This window comes from Blennius ocellaris (genome assembly GCF_963422515.1).
Source record: "Blennius ocellaris genome assembly, chromosome: 21".
Lineage (NCBI taxonomy): Eukaryota > Metazoa > Chordata > Actinopteri > Blenniiformes > Blenniidae > Blennius > Blennius ocellaris.
In genome coordinates, this window is record NC_137670.1 from 16,385,962 (window position 1) to 16,406,518 (window position 20,557).

General features: G+C 44.0%; 1 protein-coding gene across 1 annotated transcript in view; it reads right to left on the reverse strand.

Annotated features, from left to right (window-relative positions):
* The window catches only part of ngfrb (nerve growth factor receptor b), a 28,689-nt gene that overhangs the window by 6,123 nt on the left and 2,009 nt on the right, over positions 1-20,557 (reverse strand). Inside the window, exons 2-4 of the mRNA XM_080517131.1 lie at positions 18,218-18,359; positions 12,460-12,816; positions 851-1,082 (exon numbers count right to left, since the gene is read on the reverse strand). Of these exons, the coding sequence (XP_080373257.1) occupies positions 851-1,082; positions 12,460-12,816; positions 18,218-18,359 (731 nt within the window). The remainder of the gene's footprint in view (positions 1-850; positions 1,083-12,459; positions 12,817-18,217; positions 18,360-20,557) is intronic.

Sequence of the window (20,557 nt, forward strand, 5' to 3'; positions counted from 1 at the left end):
TAAGTAGAAGAAGAGATGCTTTCATGAAGATACCCTTTTGGTAAAAATCCAGAATATTCTTCTTTATTCTACAAAATATATACCGTACATCATTTTGGTCATTAGCAATATAATAAATCGAAATTCAACTTGTTTTGAGTAAAGGTTTGTTTTTTTTCATTAGAAAAAAGTAAATAACCTGCCTGGACTGTAATGTAACTTTTGCAATTAAGTAATGAGTCAGTTTTAAAAGTAGAATGAGAAATATTTGTGTCAAAATGTAAAGTGTAAAACTAAGAAATGATGTACTCGAATCTGAAAAAAATCTACTTGATAGCAGCACAGAAATATACATACTTCATTATTCCACGATACTTGTAAAGGGGAAAGATTTTTTTTTTTTTAAATGCTCACTGAGCCACTTTAACACAACAGGAGTCCTTTTTTTCCACACCTATTTTTATTCCAGTTGTAGATTTCAAAAGGTAATTCATTTCTTCAACACTGAATGAATCTAAAATATACTAACAGCAGGGCCACTTAGTTGAAATCTATCACTAAAACTATATCTTGCATTTCTTTCGTAAGTTAGCATCAACATGTTCCCGTGATGAACCTCAGTTTTATTTCATAAAGTAACGGCCTTAAGGTTTTATTAGTTTTCAGACAATTGCAAGTTACATGTGTGGGCCATATTCTATTCTATTTTTAGAATTTGCTGCAGGCATAAAATGAAAAATAGATAACGGGTTGCCGTTGACCTGCTTTATTAACAATCATCCTAATAAGGTCATTCAAGCTTATTTTTGTTACTGAGGAGGACAGAAAGATATAAACACCAAGTCGGGAGCAGCGTTTGTCTTCTTCTTACTTCTTGAAGATGATGAAAGCCACGAGGCCGACGACGACGGCCGCCAGGATGGAGCAGTAGATGGGGATGAGATGGTCGTTCAGGCCCTGGTAGAGGCGCTCCTGGGAGTCCCCGTTGGTGGTGGTGGTGGTGGTGGTGGTGTCCATGATGTCCTCAGTCGGGGGGTCGACGGGCGGGAAGTCGGGGTAAGTGGTTGTGGTGAAATTAATGTAGGACGTGGGAGACACTGGAGCTGGAGGAAGAAGAAGAAGAAGAGCATAGAGGAGACGTTACATGGTGTTCCAGTTAGTAATGGCCGCTGCATTGGATAAAGCCAGATACTAGGAGTCGTTGGCTTCACTGTTGCGTAATGTAGACGTCATGATCAAACTCCATAATGACTCCATTTGAAAGATTTTGTACGTTTCCCCTCACCCTGCCTGCAAAATGTACCATGAGTGGAAAAACTTTGAAATATGGCAATTAATTCTGACAAAATTCTCAAAAGAGACTTTTTTTTCCTGCCAATTTTTTTCTCCAAAATGAAGACAAAAAAAACATATTTAAACAATTTCTATACAAACAAAAAAAAATGAAGGTTGCATTCATAAAGTGTCACAATTTTAGATATATTTTATAACATTTGTAGAGATTTGTTTCCTGTTTTTCTTTATGGATTTTCATGCTTTAGCTATTTTAGACATGATAGCTATTTTAGTGCTTTAGTTATTTAATATTTATAGTGGCTGTTTCCTCATTATGACATTTTCTTTATTTCCATTCCTTTTTTCCTTTTTTTTCTTCTCTTCTCTCTAAAAATAATCCTTTCTAGCAATTTAAATCCTTCATTTTAAATTTGCCGATGTTATTATTTGAGTAGTTTGAGCTACTTTACCTATTTTGGGGGTCAAGTTCAGCTATTCTGGCTGTTTTAGATTATCTATCTGTTAGCTTTTCGAAGTTATTAATGATTTTTGAAAATCATTGTGGTATGCAAACAAAATTAAAACTAAAACTTGTGCAAAATGTTTATTTGCAAATAATTTCCTGAAAATGTCGGGGGGGGGCGGGGGGCTGAAGAGCCACAATTAAAACCTAATAATCCAAAGGGAGAAGACGTGCTGGGTCGAGGTGGCGTCGCTGTTCCAGCTTCTCATAAAGAATAAACGTAAAAGGCGTTTTAACGCACGGTGTGTCACTTCGCTCACGAGAGCAGGTCTGACCATTAGCGGACGTGTTCGCTCCTCACCTCACCGCGGATGTGGAGACGTATCTATCCCCGCCCGTCACTTACTTACAGTTACCCACATCATCGACAGGAAATCACCCCGTTGGCTCCTGAAGCCTCTAAATACCTCGGGAGAGCTGCTGAGTGCAAAGCGGCCATTTTTCACTAATGAGGCGAAAACGTTTTAGATGCATTTAGATGGATGTCTGGGGTGATGGGGGGGTGGGGGGGGGTAAAGTAATTTCTGCGGGTGTGATAAGTACTTTATGGAAATACATCTTCACTGAAAATCCTGTCAGTTATTCTTCATAATTAACCCGTCAAAAGCTCCTGGATGGTGTCAAAGTCACGTGATCATGAAACACGTCGTCCAGCAGGGATATTAAAAATATTAAATGAGCTTTAATGTGATATGTAGCGAGTTTTTTTTTGCAGCCCATTGAAGTGTGTCATAAAAAAGTTTGAGGTTAATTTCTTATTGCCTTATTGGTAAAAAAAACCCAACCCATTCAAGATTAAAAACCACATTTCTAGTCATCACACCTTCTCTCGCCTCCTGCTATTCGGTGTTAAAGACAGATGGAGGAGGTTTATTTAGTGCCGGGGCTGCACTCTTCCAAGTCTATTTAAAGGTCTTGGTGAGTTTTAGTGTAAGTATGAGACAGACCTGGCTCGGGCCGTGCTTCAGGCATTTACACCTCGGGCAACATCAGCGGCGGTTTTCATTCCTGCGGCCGGAGGCTCACAGCTGTGTTCGCTACGAAACATGCTTCTTGTCATAAAACCTTTGAACGTGCTTTGAAGCCTTTGAATGTGCATGCTCTGCAAGATGAACGACATGGAAATGTAAGAAAGCGGAATACATCAATCAGTATAGACCTCGTTCGTGTGATCAAACTGGAAATCTTTGCACTTGATATCAGCTGATGTGTTTATCATTTTACAACTAGATGAACTGGATTTAGTTTGAGTTTATTGTTCTAGAATTGTCCAAACAATGTGAGAGTTTATCTGCTTTTTATCCCCCCGAAAAAAACTTTCTATATCTGCCATTTATATGGTGTTAAAGTTTTGACGAGCACAAGGCCATCAGCCGGATACAAGATATTCTGGGCTTATTAAGCTGGCAGCTGTTCCACTGATGACTTCTTTTGTTAACCAAACCGGTCGTGAGTTGTTTTGCGTGCTTTTATTTGCTCTGTCGTGTTGCGGACGTGCATTTGCTCGGCCGGAGGATGATCTTCTCGACCAACGTGCTCATCAGCGTTTCTGAGAAACGAAATGCAAACGGGCCTCTGATGAATCACTTGAACGGATCAAGTTCCTCAATACACACACAAAAAAAAAAACCCACGCTGACCGTCATCGCCTGAGCCTGTCTGCTTCTTGGACTCTCTCACACACACACACACACACACACACACACACACACACACACACACACACACACACACACACACACACACACACACACACACACACACACACACACACACACACACACACACACGAAATCAGACACCCGTCATCGACAGAGATCTTCTTTGTCCAGTGCAGATGCCCCCCCCCACATCTTTTCTCTTCATCCTTCAATCTCCATTTTATGTCTGGCAACACGTTTTGTCACTCCTACCATCCACCCCCCCCCCCCCCCCCCCCCAAATTAAAATCACAAATACAATCAAATTGTTGACGTTTCTTCTATTTCTCTCCCGTTCGCCTCCCCTCAATCCTCACCGGTGAGAATAAACAGCCGCGACCGTTGCCAGCTAACGTATCTGTTTATGTCTTATTACACTTTCCATTTGTGAACCGTGCGTCCCGTCCATCCATCACACTCTTCACCGTCTCTCCTCCCCGGCTTCCTCTACGATCAGCGATTAAAGCGAGACGCAGAGTGCCTCGTCCAAACCACCGGCTCGGCCTTCCGGGAGGACGGAGTGACTCCCCCCCCCCCCGGCACAGCAACACATTCCCCTCTACCCTACCCATGGCTGACGTACTTGTAGAAAAAGAAAAGAAAAAAGAAATAATAGAGCAAAATAAGAGCTAAAATGAGTTTAAATGCATCACTATCATATGCCGAGTCAGCAATTTCAACTTCAACATGTTTTTTGACGCGGCTGCATAAAATAGTTGGTTTGGAAGAAATGTGGAAGAGACCGATAACGGACTCCAATCATTTCTGCAAACGCCTTTTTTCTTTAAGATGAATGTATTTTATAACCTAGTTAATCAGTGTAAACTAGTCGTGTGCTGTTGATCAATATTTCATGAGGATTCATGTTGTCATTGCCATGAAGAAGCAATCAGGACAAAAACATTTCCACTCAACTGATTAATAATTAGATTCAGGTGTACATGTAAATGGGAATTAGACTTTAACTGCCTCCTTTAGCTTATTTTACACACAATTTACACACAATCAGATGCCCTGCTTGTCAATCACTGGACGCAACTTGAGGTTCACTGCTTGGCTCAAAGACAAGGCGAGGTGGGGAATCAAACCAGCGCTCCACTGAGCAGCCGCCTGAACAAAATGACAACCTTGCCGTTCAAAGCCTTTTTTAACTGGTCACGTGTGGCGTTAAGGTTCGACGCTGTGAAAACAACAGTGGCTCTTGTCGACAAAACATTTATGACTTACTGTGGCATTATGTGGTCGTTAGTCAAATAACAGGAATTTTCCCCCTGGCTTGCAATGATTAGCCAGTGACAGGAAATACAGGCACACGTATGTTTACAAGCCTCAGGTGAGTCATTACGCGGAGAGCAACTCGCCGCTCTGTGTTTTTTTTGCACGAGCGTTGTCGGAGGACGGCGGCGGCGGCTCGCCCGCGTTCACGGTCGATGTGTGAGGTCGTCCGCTGCAGCCACACCTGAGGTGAACTTGTCATTCCAGCCCGCTGCAGACTCCTCCACACAGGTGTTGCTGCGGTTACAAGACTCTGTACTTAACAGGCTGACTTTGGATTGAGGCACAAAGGAGGAGGAAGGGCCTCGCTGGTTTAGAAGATGTAATTAAACCGTGAGCCGCTGACGATCCCCCGCACCTCGGAGGCCCTTTGGCGCTCGAGCACACTGTTCATATGTTGTTTACAACGTTGTCACAAGCACAACTGAACGAGTCGACGTCGACGTCATGCTTTTTCAAAGAGCTTCAGACGACGAATGGAGTGACGCTTAACTATATCACCTCATTTTCTAACGTTCTCTTTTCTCCTTGAGCATCATAAGTCACTTCCCCCTTCTAATTTTCCTACGCATGTACATGAAACACACCCCCTGAATCCCTGTTGCAGAGGGTGTGTGTGTGTGTGTGTGTGTGTGTGTGTGTGTGTGTGTGTGTGTGTGTGTGTGTGTGTGTGTGTGTGTGTGTGTTCTGCGGCAGAATGTGATCAGCACTCGTAGAGGTCAACCAGAGAAACCTGAGAGCTCAGAGGAGTAACTCCATCGCTTTTATCGACCAGGCCACATTCTCAGCATCTGCTCGCTCTCTGCTCCCCCCCGTCACTCTTTATTTCTGTGGCTCTCCGTTCGCCCCCTCTATGTTCTGCTCTCATGACTGGAACTGTGGCCCCACATTCTATAAAGGCACAAGCTGACATGCTTTTTGAGTTTCTATGTTCTTCATCCTTTACTACCACTGCTAGTCAGGCTTTACATGTTTCCTAAATGATCAAGTCTTTCATTTTCCTTTAGTTTCATCCACAAAGATTCTTCATTTAAGCCAGAATGTTGTCATGCAGTGCCAGGCAGCGATGCACGACTAGATGATGCCACCCAGGAAGCAGATAAAGAGCCTCGGCTCCATGGCAAACTCACAATCCCCCCCAGAACTCGTGCCACGAATCCCCACGAGGACAAAACCTCGACTCCACATGCAGGGCATCTGGCAGAGAGAGACGGCACGAGCAGAAGCGCCAGTGTTTTGGTCACCCTTGCCACCGGAGGCGTTCACTCATGCCAAATCACCTCCAAAATGTCTCGCTGTTGTGCGGAGGGCAGATCGCTGACGGCCGGCAGGCGACTTCAGGAGACCGAGTCGTTCCCACAAGCGCTTGATTCATGTTCAGCAGCGTAGAAAATAGACACACTCGACGTTAAAACATCCTCCGTCGGCACAATGCTCACACTGTGTGGAGCCGGGAGCACGAGGGTTAAGGAGAGAAGGTCATCTGTGGCCATACGGCCTGACACAGTGGAGCTGGAGCTCAGAAGACGTGAGGGGACCAAGTCGTAGCCACACAATGAGCGACTGTGCAACACAAAGGCTGTGAATTGTTGGCATTGGTCGGCCGGCACCGGAGATCCATCACTGCTGCTGGTGTGGATGAGCTTTGGCTGCAGGGAACCAGGAATGTCGATGGCATCTCGCCCTTTAATATTCCCCCCGTTTGTCTTAAACGCTTTTCTCTGTCTGTCAAACGGTGGTTACCATCGACCGAGCGCCGCCCACGCAGTGAGATTTCCCCAATTATTACTTTGCAACTATAACTGTACTGGGAAGGCCTGGCTAACCTCGTATTTTACGATGCATAGACCGAGGGTCTGAGCTACTGAGGCTATAAAAAATATGCAGAAACTTCATGTTGTGCACACGCATGCCAGAGCTGATTTACTAACGTGAGAGATTGTAAAAGACAAAAAAAGATTAATTTACAACACACAAGGCGATTTATAATGTCTGAGAACGATGGTGGCGATAATTGTCTGGTTTGATTAGAATTTGAAAAGAAAGTGCGAATTCAGCAGAACCACAACTTTTTTAATAGGGTTGTTGTACCTCTTCTAAGGTCATCCCATCTCTAGTGCACATCTGGAATATTAAGGGGAAAAACCTCATAAAATGCTCAAATTAGCAGAAGTCGCACCAAATGTACCGAATACCACCTTTCTGTCCGCTCGTCTGTCCTCGTCCCGACGCTGAGCCGGAGTAACTGGTTAACTGCCGGAGCTTTGTGATTTGTGGAGGGCAGCCTGTCAATTCGTCGAGGTCAAACAAACACAGGAAGGAAACGGATTCCTCCCCCTACTCACCTATTAATGCAGCAACCAAATGAACTTGACCCCGCGTTCTCCCTACAACGATCTTTCCATGTGCATTTGCGTCTATTCTCGCAAAGGGGTTCTGACAGCTATGACTCAAAAATTTTATAAAAAAAAAACCCAACAAAAAGAAAATCTCCAATCTAACACTTGCCCGAGCTGGAAGGTGGAGGGAGAACGTGACCAGCAAAACACGTCACATCACGCTGGCCTTCAGTACCGATAAGCCGTTTATAAACAAGAAAATGGAAACTCAGCGAAAGCAAATCATTTTAATAATCAACTTATTTGTATTACTTTTCAGGCGCATGCTTCAATACCTGTAAATCGCAGGAGTCTATTAATGGCTCAACTACTATTCATCAATCATTCAGGGAAATGACTCACCAGATATTTTTTTTTCAAATTCTGTGTCTTCATGTAATCTTTGTTTTCTCAATAATACCGGGACGGGCAACTCTTATTCTTACTAAAGTACACAAGAGGCTTTCAGCAGGGAGAAGCTCACTCCCTCTGCGTCGCTGTGTTTTGTGAGTCATATTGAAGTCATCATTTGAGCTTTGGTTTTGTGTGTATCTGCATTAACAGGTACATGAACCATGCTGCCGCCGGGCTGCGGATGAGGTCAGTCCACATGTGAGCTTTTAGCTCCAGGTTCACGGAAGCTCAAGGTCACGGCAGAGGAACCTTCAGCTTCCCCCAACGGCCTCCAGGACTTTCAGGAAAAAGCTGATAAGAAACCTCAAGCACTCATGGATTTCTAATCTTTGTTGCAGTGTGTCAGCATGGCGAGCGAGTCTCTTCCAGGTATTCACCCAAACCTCTCGTACACATAATCCGTCATGTTGCTTACTCAATACACCCTGCACGAGTGTCCCCGTGCAAATAAAACCCATTGTCTCCTGCATTGGGGTAATTATCACCAACCGTAGCAATCCTGTTTCTGGGAAGATCCTCTGCTAACCTGTCGTGACAAATAAAAACCGCCTGGATTAGTCACTTAAGTGCCAAAAGAAGGAGAAGCCTGGGTGTGCAAGGTTCGACTCTGCAGAGCCTGAGTCACATCCCGTGACATAAAAAAAACCAACAAAATACTATGATCACTGCCAGTGGAAGTTTGTGGTTTGAGTTGAAAGCTTGTAAACATGTCGCATCTTGTGCAGTGTACCGTGTTTATTAATGTTTTCTTTGTGCTCCGGGTGAGAGCAACGGCTAATGTAGAAGTTTACGACAGAAAAAAAAAAAAAAAGGCATGACTTCATTGTGAACTACTGAACACTTGCATGTACGAAATGTCTTTATTTGGGTGGGGGTTTTTTTTGCGGTCGTCTGATGATGCAGCAAACGTGACTTTGACAAGCGGGTTAATAATATCAACTCGCTTAAATGAGCCTCGCCTGCCTCGGCGTTGTTGTGACCCTTGGAGAGGATCAAGGGGATTAAACCATGTTTCCCAGTGCAAATCCCCAAGGGGATCTCAAGCTGCATGATCTCCCTACAAGCCTCCCTTGACCTCCGACCTCTGACCTCTGACCTTGCTCGCTGCTCCGCAAACGCGGGGAAGTCATATCGCACGTCTCCAGATAAGCATCTTGCCTTCCAACCTTCAAGTTCGCTCACGAAATCTGGTCGGTATTAGCTTTGTTTATCATCAGAGAGAGAGAGAGACGAAGAGAGTGAGTTGTTTTTTTTTCTATCCATCTTTTAAGACTTAAAGCACAGCACTAATCCTTTTAGTGGACATGGAGGAAATTTGATTTTCAGCGCACACGTCGGCTGAGCTCGTGTCCAACATGAGGAGCTGGATCAGGACGGGAATTCACTGCTTGACTAATTTCAAATTAAGTAAAGCAAGTGAATCCAGTTCCATCATTAGATAGACCTGCGGTATTATCACGTCACCTGCTTCCACCGCTCGTTAAATCCCGTCCCCAGCGTCTCTGGGTCACGACTTGTCTCTTCATGAGCAGTGGCCCTCCGTCCCTCCACCTTCCTGCCTGCGTTTAGCCCGAAGGCCCGTGTCGCCCGACTCCGCAGCATTAATGGACATGGACGTCTGGCAGCGCTACAGATTTGTGAGCCCTGATAACGCGTGCGCTTCGTTAAAAAGATTACATTATAGGAATAAAAGGCGCATGATTGGGTTAGAGGGAAGAATAGCATACGCCAACAGAGGCCTTCCGCGGTGGGCTGTAAATCATCATGCCTGGAATCACTGCAAATCCACATTCATCATGATGTGTATTTTGTTACTTATCTCAAGGATGTTTTATATCGGAGTTCTGGCTCCCTGTATCTTGGATCTCGGATGAATCATCCCTCCTGGACACGCCCCCCCCTCTCAGACCACAAGCTGAATCAAGCACCCTCCAAGCGTCATCCTCAATGGAGGATGTCTTGAACAGCATAAGGGGCACTTACTCGGGGAAAAAAAGCAAAAAAACACTGACACATGTTGCGACCACTTTTGGTAATCAAATAATCTCCTCCGCCTGTGGCATATTTGTTCCAGTTTCTTTAAAAGCTGAAATAGACGCCACTCAATTCATTACCCCTGCATGTTGCATTAGCCCACGTGACCACATGTGTTGATCCTGCAAAAACATACCACTTATAGCCTCACGCTGTACAACAGGGCTGGAATAATTGTTTTAATGTGAGTGGAAGCACAATAGAAAAGCCAGACGCCCGAAGCGTTCAGACCCAGCAGTGTAAACGTAACTGAAAAGGCACTCAGATTCTTCCTGAGTGAACAGCTACTTCCTATATAGTCAATATTGCTACAAGTCGTGGTCATTTTGGCCTCTTCCCTTCTATTCAAGCAAGTAACATAAAGCTTTAAGTCGGTACTCTACTCTGAGCGACAGCTCTGCCTTATTTAAGTTGTTTGATCTTGCATGAGATGATCACCAATGGCATTTATTTATTAGGTGGTTTCCCGTCGTGCTGATGTGGACTAGGATATATCCGGAGGTGTAAACGGCCAATGTGATCATAGATACTGAAGACATTTGTTTGTTGAGACTGAGAATATATTCAAGTGACTTTCACAATAAGCAGACCGAGACATAAATAGAGCTCACTCCACATTAGTTTCTCTGTTCCACTGAGCGCTCGCTCCTCCGAGGAGCCTCATGCGCTCCAACCAAAGGCCCTGGAAGGCTAAACCGGATCCTGAGCGAAGCCACAAAGGCCTCCCTTTAGCCCGAGCTCTGTGATAACCACCTCCTTCAAGCCCGCTGCCTCCAAACACACTGATCAACAGGCTCCTTGTATTGTCATCTCACAAAAGCATTGATTTTGATCTGCGAGGCATCAGATCATCGGAATGGGTGGTGACTGCAGTCCGAAGGAATTCCTGATTTGGAGTGTGATACCCACAGGGTGCAGTGATATACAAGAAAAATCAGAACCCTGTTTTGAGACGTGACCCCCTCCTAAACCCCGCAGACCAGAAAGAGTGTGGTCTTTGTGTCTTCGGATGGGATGAGTCCGTGAAGACAATGAAGACAGGCTTGGACGGTGGCATTTGGGTGGACGGGACCCACAGTGTCCTCAGTGTTGCACTGAAACCACCCGACTGTTTGGCTGTCAAGAGTGAACGTCCACCACGTCTCACTGTCCGCTCAGTTGCTGGACAGTTAATCCGCATTCACACTGACTTCATTCAGTAGATCTTGACCCTTGGCAGTTCACCCCATCACTCAGCTTTACCCAGCACAGGGCTCCATGGTAAACTTGCCCAGTGTTTTGATAGGGTCACCCAACAGCCGTTCATTAGACAGCCGAAAGATAAATTTGTCCTGGTACAAAAGGATTGCTTCTCCTCTGGATGGAAAAGTTGGACTCTCTCCGTCCGCGTTCAACAATATGAACTTATCGACCTGATCCTCGAGGATCCAGTTCAACACGGTCGCACTTGAACATGACGAAACTGAAGTGTGTTGGTGCTCCGAGGAATCCACCGACTAAAATTGATCAAATGCAAGCTGATGCATGAGGGATGTTTTAAAGCTTTCACCAGTTGTAGCTTCATATGTAGTCTTGATGTTTTAACGCTCAGCAAAAGTGCAATAAAGTAAATTTCCCTTTAACTTCACATCCTTGGATTCAAAGAGCAGACATTATGTAAAACACGGATTATAACAGAAAGATCCACTGCAGATAAGACTCAATATCATGAACTGGGAGTTCTTAGAGCTTCATTTACAAAGATATTGTGATAAAGACATGAGTAGATCGATGGACTTAGAATAATACCACGAGTGATGGACACATTTTGCGAAAAATAAATTAAATAAAAATTAGTACGAGAGCTAATCAGTCACCAATTGATCACAAAATATCTTAAAACTAGAGCTACACTCGGTAGAGCGCAGACCTCCGCCAACGCTACATTTGTTTGCTGAACTGAGTTAGCATCACCTGCATGATAGCCGTTAGCTCACATTGATGTGAACCAGGTCGGTCAGGTGGCTACATCTCTGTGTGAAACACTGAGCAGGGAGCGTCTCCATGGTGACAGACGCTGATCTCCCTTGATCTCCATGAGGAGCCGTCTCTCCCGAAACTTCTTCTCAGCTTTTCGGGATTTATTAGAAAATGGTTATCCGTTAAGCGATTGGTCCTGGAATGACGATAAATCATCCCTGAAAATTTCATGCAATTCGTGTGAAAAGTTAAAAGTAACATACATACCCACTTTTATTCTCAGGCTTTTAACGCCGCGTGAGTCGTGTGGTCCCCTGTGTCTTTTACTTATTGTTTTATTTATTTATTCTCATTTATTTTATTGCTTTTTAAGCGTCTTTATTTTTCCATTTATTCTTTTGAATTGTCTTTATTCTTATTTGTAGTTTCTTAATGTGTTTGTAGTTTTTCATCTGTTTTGATTTTTATTCTATGGTTTTATACTTATTTAGTGTTGGACTGTTTAGTTTTTATGTGCAGTATGTGAAGCACTTTGTAAACGCTTCGTTTTTAAAAATGTGCTATATAAATAAAGTGGATTGGATTGGATTGGATACGTACAAACCAATAAATAAATGCACGCAGGGTGAAAACATAACCTTCTCTCCCATGTTTGGTTGGCGAAGGTGATAACATGAACTGGTCAAGCGTGGGACGTTGTGGTTTTGAGACAAACTAAATCCCATTCTATGTTCTTCTATTGGCATAAATTTCTCCCAGTATTTCAGCCCGATCTGGAAATGACACTCGTCAAACTGGTCGTGTGTCGTTACCGCGTGTCTGCGAGACGCAATCCTTAACGTGGCTTGTTCGACGAGCGACCACACGTATTGCGACGTTTCTGCGTTTTAACACGGCTTCAGTCAGGCCGTCGCATTCTTACCTTGGCAGACGGTGTCGGTGACGGGCGTGCAGGACTGCAGCACCTCCTCCTCGTCGCAGGTGGTGCAGGGGATGCACGGCTCCCGGGAGCTCTCCTGGTCCGAGTAGGTGTCGCCGGTGCACTCCTCGCATATGGTGTCGTGGTCCAGCTCGCAGCTGAGCAGCATGCCCTGGCCCTCGGGACACCGGGTGCAGGGTTCGCACCGCTGCGACATGTCGCTCAGGTAGTAGCCGTAGTTGCAGACGCACGTGGCGTCGTTGCCGTCCGTGCAGGGCGTCTCCATGCGCAGGAGGCCCGTACACTGCGTGCACGGCTGACATTTCTCTGTGTGACTGAAGTTTTCCGAGAAGGTTTCACCTAAAGAAGAAACGAAAAAAATGGATTGTGAACTTTTTTTTCTTTCTCTTTTTTTTGCAAATGTTAATTTTACCTGTGAAATATGAAAGGAGGAGAATTTAAGGTGAATGAATTCAGTCTATATTTACTTGTCCCAGTCTGAATAAACAGGATGCAGAATGCACCAATCATCTGATAATACAGTGAACTTGTTAGATTTTTAATTTCTTTCCATAAATATTTGATTGCAGAGATTTTTTTTAAGGTACATTAAGGTAAATAAGATTTTTTTCATCACAATAAATAATGGTGTTTCTGTATAAAAATCAATATCTTTATATTATATAACTGAATTTTCTGTCCATACATAGGACGCATTCTACTTTGAAAACATTTTAATTTATTAGGCATTTATGAGTTTTGGGCCAATTAAGACACTGAACTCATAATTGATCCAAACAGTGTGAACCTGGTGAATGTGTCTGATCACGTAAAGTTCAGGAAAGTCCATTTACTAAATGTAGAAAAGTTAACCCTTTCTTCTGTGAAACTAACACTGGAATTTATTCTAAAGGTCACTTTCCCTGGTGGGTGTATAACTGCACAGAGGTCAATTGGAAAAAGAAAAGAGTTCACAGAAACACAAAACATCTGTTGTGCGCAGATTCTCTCTCTTTTTTTCCCCAGCGTAATCACATCACGTATGCGTCGTAAATTGTTTGCATACCTGCAAGATTTCCTCGGACAGATATATATCTGCAAAGGACGCAATCAATATTGCATGTTTTATGGAATTGTATTTCGGCTGGATAGAGAACTGGGAAACATGCTAAATTATGCAACAGACCCATTTGTAGGAGCAGCCAGAGAGAGAAAGTGAGAGAGAGAGAGAGAGAGAGAGAGAGAGAGAGAGAGAGAGAGAGAGAGAGAGAGAGAGAGAGAGAGAGAGAGAGAGAGAGAGAGCAAGCGCAAACTCTAAAAAATAGTCTCCAGTTTTAGCCTCTGGCTGCATTTATTTGTCTAATATTGTAGGAAACGTCTCCCGTTCAGCCTTATTTAAGCAGATATCCTTGTTACATGTGGAGTATTAAGAAATAAACAATTCTTGCTATTGCTTTATAACTGGATCAACAGTTACGGGACATTTCAAAATCATAATCTATAGTAGATTTAAACAATTCCAATGAGTTGTAAAACACATGAACATCAGAGTGCTGCATGTCGCACAGCTGCTCTGCTTTTATTTGTACTTTTCTTAATCACTACTGTGTTGAACTGTCAGTCATCATTATTGAATACAACACAGAGGATTATGAGCTTGTCTGATGCAAAGCAGGACTGATATCTGACTAAAGCCATGTAACACACTGATTTTTATTGAGCGATAAACTCATATTGTGCAGAAATGAGCAGAACTTATGGCTTTCATGTGGCCCCGATCTACAGCTTAATCAACTATAAAACTACTGTTGGTTGCAGAAAATGTATATTTGATTAAATACTGACCACAGCGTGTGTTGGGTAACAGATTACGTAAAACCAATAAACTTGCGCTGCTTTCTTGATAGATTAGTCTACTGAGTGTTTTGTGTTTAGTCTGTCGGACGGCAAAAAATACTGGCGAATGTCCATCACAATTACCTGAAACCAGCAAGAGGTCTACAGGATATGTACAAATGTAACCTTTGCTATTTTATTCAATAATGCCAATCGTCTAGAATCGGAAATAAGTCATCTTTAAAGTCTACAAAAATTCACCTCTGATTACTTAAATAATACCGAGGATATTTTGGCTTTTAAGGAATAATTCAACTACTTAGGAATCATCAAGATTGTTGCGATAGCGTTGGCTTTGGGCTTTTATTTTCATTTAATTAAAACTAAGTGGCATGTGATGCGCTCAAAGCCAGGACGCTGTGGGCCTGCAGTCTCCACGCAGACCCTCTGCAGCTCGCATATCGAGTTTTTGGTCTGCGTCACTGGCCCACCAACCATGTTGACCGCTCCGGTGATGCAGAGATTAAAGTGGCGATGAGGAGAGAGAGATAGGAGACGGAGACGAGGAAAGAAAGAAGGGCAGTGACTGTGTCATTTGAGAGCCACGTGAATCTGAGTGTGCACTTCTGCCTCCAACTCACAGCGTCTAATGTGGGCGCTTCAGTTTTTTTTTTTTTTTCTTTTTTGCTTAATTATGTCCGCGGAACTCGACCGCTGTCCCGGTTACCCCCACCCCCACCCCCACCCCCACCCCCACCCTTCCACACCCACCCCATTATGTCCTGCAACACCCTCCCCTCGCTCTCCCCCTCCCCACAAGTGCTCTCAGAGCCATTATCATAATGCCATGCATCAATAATGCAAGTCAATACATTAATAACACTAGCCTGCAGCATGGAGGGGAGGGGAGGGGGCAAGGGACAAGAGATGGGTGGGGGGGGGGGATGATCATCTCCTGAAATGGTATATCGTATCATAACAGTCATAAAGCTTCTGGTCTAACATTTAATCTTTCTCTTTGTTTTCAGCTCCCATAAAAGGACTTATGACTTTCTTCACTCAGTGTGTGTGTGTGTGTGTGTGTGTGTGTGTGTGTGTGTGTGTGTGTGTGTGTGTGTGTGTGTGTGTGTGTGTGTGTGTGTGTGTGTGTGTGTGTGACAATCATTAGCGGCTGCCTGAGAAGTGTTGCTTTGCCTTTATTCCAGCTGTCCTCTTTCTGTTTCGTCTCCACTCATCTGTCCGTCCAGCCAAGCTGCTGGCCGTATTCCTCTTTAGCACTTAACGCCGTCCAGACTGCCGATAACCGCCGATAACCGCCGGTACGAAACGAGGTCTGGAAAACGACCGACTAAGTGCAACATGCTGTCAACTGCTGGTGACATGAAACAACGCTGGGCAAAGACACACGGTGAGGGGGGGGGGACAATACATGTTTAATGACTCCTGAAAACCCAACGGATGATAACAAAGCTGGAAGCACCGATAGTCCAACAGTTTGAAAAGCCTCATGATGATGTTATCTGACGTCAAGCTCGCTGCTTTGCATTTCTCCGTGTCCATGAGTGAGCGCAGAGCCTGTCTGGACTCATGTCAAGTCTGCGAGCCCTCCACTGTGTGTTTGTTCATGTCTGAGCAGAGCAGGCGCAGCGAGGACGATAATTATCACCCCTGGAAACCTCCGTGTTGTGTAACTGGAAGCACAGACCCAATAAAAAAACTTTTATTTAATTTTTTTTTTTTTATCAATTTGAGCCCAAAAGAGAGACGTCTTCCATGGAGGATCATTTATGATGACAGTCATTCGAACAATCAATGATCGTCATTCAAGATCTCAGTTTGGACACTTTTACAACTATAGAAAGCCAAATTACAAAAAAAGCACCCTGATTCCGCCTGACTTCTCTCACGACCTAAAGTCCGAATCGTGTTGCAGCCAGTGGAGCTCCTTTGGCTCGGGGTTTGCGATTTCTCTCAATGAGCCGTTGAGTTTTACGGCTACTTCCTGGCTTGAGCGCAGCGCGGCCGGGGGAATTCAACGCAGGGAGAAAACTCTGGGAACGGCGGAGGATCTGGCTGCACACCAGCCCTGACTTCTGCAGGCCTGCCATGACCTTTGACCTCACATGATGGAGTTATGAAAACCATTTAAAGTTCATGTGTTTCACTCGAACGGACCATAAATAACCTGCAAAAAAATAAAGAAGAAGGCTTTTAGTCACTCGCTTTGTTTGAATTTATGGAGCTTGAAATCCTGATCGCAGCCACTTTACAACTTCACTGTGGGACTCAATATCCCACAATGATGTTTTGCGCCCCCCCTCCTTCCTTCTTGCAGCAACATTTGGAGCAGCTCCCATTCTTGTATCTTCTCAACCTCAATGTCCTCATAAAGACTTGCACTCCGACGCGGCGGCGCTCCCTACATGGTAAAGGCCAACACAAGGGCAGTCGTGTTGGAGAAGAGTTATGTCTGGCATCCAGTTTACTTCCAAACATGCTGCTAAATCAGTCAAACGCTTCACATGAAGGCAAAAAGACTCGGCAGACTCCCCGAGACTCTCACGCCGGCCCCATTTCAATGCGTTTCATACGTCCACACCGCTTTTCCTGTAAAGTGCTGAGTCGGGGACTTTGTTTTTTTTTTTCTGTCTTTTTTTTAGTTTACTAGATCTTCCCACATTCGAGCGGATTCAACCTCATAAAGAGCTCTGTTGATGTATTCGATCAAACAAACCGAGATTTATTTTACCGGTGGATAAATCACACTAACGTTTAGCTCAAGGTCGGACCTTCATTCCAGGATTTAAAAACACTTGAGCCTTATAAACAAATGTGTGTGAAACTCTGCATCCATTCCTCTTCTACAACGGTTGAATGCACGATACAACCCTGGACGGATTACAGACGCAGACAGACACCCATTCACAAACATTTACCCCTACGGGCAATTTAATAGTCGGCCTCAAATACATGTTTTTGTTTTTTTAATATGGGTGTTAATCAGAGTACCTGGATGAAGCACATGCAAATGGAGAACATGGACAACTGGCACAGAAAGGCCTCCAAATCCTTTTTTTTTTTTTTTTTTAATAAATAAAGATTTATTCAATAAAATGCTGTAACAAGCCAAACCAAGCCAATCCTCTCAATCTTGGAACTTTCATTCAGTGAGAAGTCCTGAGCCAGTTTTCAACACGGGTACAAAATATACAGAAGATCTTCACCACACAATATGATGTTTGTATGGTTTGGGCCAAAGAAACATTCACTTTGATGGACATGCTACCAGATTGAATGTGAAGAAAAACAAAAAATAATCAGACATAATTAAGATTTATCTGAGCTTTACGTAAGTATTTACTTTTCAATTGACATTAATTGAATATTTTCTCAACAAACAATTTACTCCAGGTTCATGACTCCTTTAGTTTGTTTGAATGTGGGAGTCCCAGCATAATGACTCATTTCTATGTAAAAGGGTGGGACAGTTACGCACGAACACACACACACACACACACACACACACACACACACACACACACACACACACACACACACACACACACACACACACACACACACACACACACACACACACACACACACCTATTTATAACCATCAGTGCATTTCATCTGATGACATGACAGCAAGTGAGGGAGAAACGGAATCTTTTCACCGTGATGAACTGCCGACTGGGTGAACTGGTGACGACGAGGCCACATTACCAGATCCCCGAGCTGCACCGCCTCCCCCAGCCGCCATTTATAATACATGACGGATATTTATAACGCCAAGAACTGACATGTGTTTTACTGTAGAACGGGAAAGCTCTTTGTGACGTCAGACTGGTGAAGTTGTTGCCAAACGAATAAAGAGATGTTACACAAACTGAAATAATAGAAATGCATGTGTCCCGGTACTCACTGTCGAGACACGGGGAGCAGACGGTCTGCGTGACCCCACAGGGTTTGACGACGCCCTCGCCGGGTGGACACTGCCTGCAGCATTCTCCGCTGGACGTGTACCGTCCCGCTTTACACGTCTCCTTATTGGCCAGAGCGCCGACCTGCAGGGCGACGAGGTTAAAGCAAGAAAACATGATATCAGTGATGCACAAATGTATTTTATTTTAAATAAATCATGTTTCAATTGAGCCAAATGATTTTAATGGTGTTATTAAAGGCATTTTACAGTGTTTTAATGACGGGATCGCAGCCACTACATCACAATGAAGATATAAAGAAGAGAAATATGCTTTTTTTATAACCATGCCTTAGATTTATTTCATGTAGCTGAAGCAGTGATTCTCCGCCTCGGAGGGTCACAACCCTGCAAGGCTGCAGAAATATAAATCAGAAAAGTTGTAAAATGATTAACGCAAAGCTTCACAAAATGGTCCGTTTTTCTGTTCTGTTTCCCACGAGCTGAATTTGCTTTTCTGAAATTATTGGACAGCTTTTCCTTATCTGGCCTATTTTAAAAAGCGACAGTCTCCGGGGGTGATAAATTATTTCCAGTTTTGCAAAACAATCTAAACGAATGAGACCAACTCAACTTGGATTAAACTCAACTCAACTTTGAATGTGTAAAAGTACCTTTTCTGTCGTATCTGTAAGGCGGATTAATGAACTATGAGAGAATCACAGCCGGTTTGCTCTGCATTCTTCACACGGTAACCTGTAGAGCGCTTCACCTCGTCTATACCTGCCTCCCCTCATGCATAAACGCATGAGAACGCGCACCCACTTGCACACTCATGCCTGAGCGGGGACGCGTCTGCGTTTGTCAAACGTATATCATGCTCCATCTCTCCTTTCTCACGACAGGTCTGTTTTTATTTTCTTCGCACCTTGATCTCCAAAGCAAACCTTGATAAAAGCAGCCACTTGCCCTCTGACACCCTCCCTCCTACTCCCTCCTCCTCCTCCCTCCTCCTCCTCCCCCCCGTCAGTCTCTCCAGATATACGAGATTGTTTTTGGCTATCATTTATGAAGTGAAGATGTTCCTCTGATGGCCTCTGGTCGCTGGCTGATGGACGAGCCAAAGATCGGAGGTCACAGCAAAACCATATCTTAGCGTTTCTTTCTGCTGTGGGGTTTTTCATCACATCTTCAATCGGCAAGGTCGTTATTTGTGATAATAGTTTGACGCGTAGTGACTGATTCCGTGTGAGAATGAGTCATGTTTTGAAAAACAGTTTGAGGATGTGTACGCACATGTGGGTGAAGTGACGGCCGCGCTTGTTTGAAGCAGGTACGCTCAACATAAATCGTCAGGCTTCAGGTGTGTGAGGAATGCTGGCGACGAGCGAGAGGAGCTCTACAAAACATCAAGTTTCCCCTCGGGCGTCTCTGAGTCAGCTGGTGGCTAATGTGTGTGTGTGTGTGTGTGTGTGTGTGTGTGTGCGTGCGCGTGATATTAGATTCCCCAGCTCTGCCCACGCTAATGAATATGCCTGCAGTTTAGTGATGAAACCTTCATGTAAACGTTGCGCTTTTTTCACTGTTTGGATTTCTGGGAAGTTTTTGACACTTTTTGCACCAAAAAACAAACAAACAAAAAAAAAAGCAGAATTCCAGGAGCAGATAGAAAGGTGGAGGGCAAAGTGGAAATAAATGTATTAATTGTTTGATTACCGTATTATTTTGCTATGAAGAGTGTCTTTACAACAAATCAAGAGTGCATTTTCCTTTTCATTTCTCAGTTCAGGTCATCAGAGTCTGTTTCAGTCAACGACACAAGTGAAGTCCTGAACTTCACATTTCCATTATCTTCAAGGTAGGAGTTTGATTTTGGAGATTCAATGACCAATGAATCTTCAAACCCCCCCCCACTGCCACCACGGAAGTACCGCCCCCTGCAGGAATCCCTCTCCATACCCACCGAAAAGTTGCTTTTCACATCTATTGTACGTGAGGACAAGAGCTGGACCACATTCCCTGAGCAGAGATGTTAAACATTCAAGCTGCTTCACCACGTGTCTTCCTCCCCTCACCACTGAGCTTGGTGTTTCAGTGCAGCGCGCACTTTACCTCACCTTCACCCTCACCCTGCAAGCCTTCATTTGGAAAAAGGACCAAATATTTCAACACACTCGTCCCATTTCTTTCCCCCCTTTACTCCGATATATTGGCCACAGCCCTCGCAACACATCAAATTCCACTTATCCCAGTTTGGCTCCGGATTATTTTCACTCGTCAAACTCTTGCCAAAGAAAATCTAAATTGACCAATTAAATCTGTTGAATTAAAAGGTGATTTTGG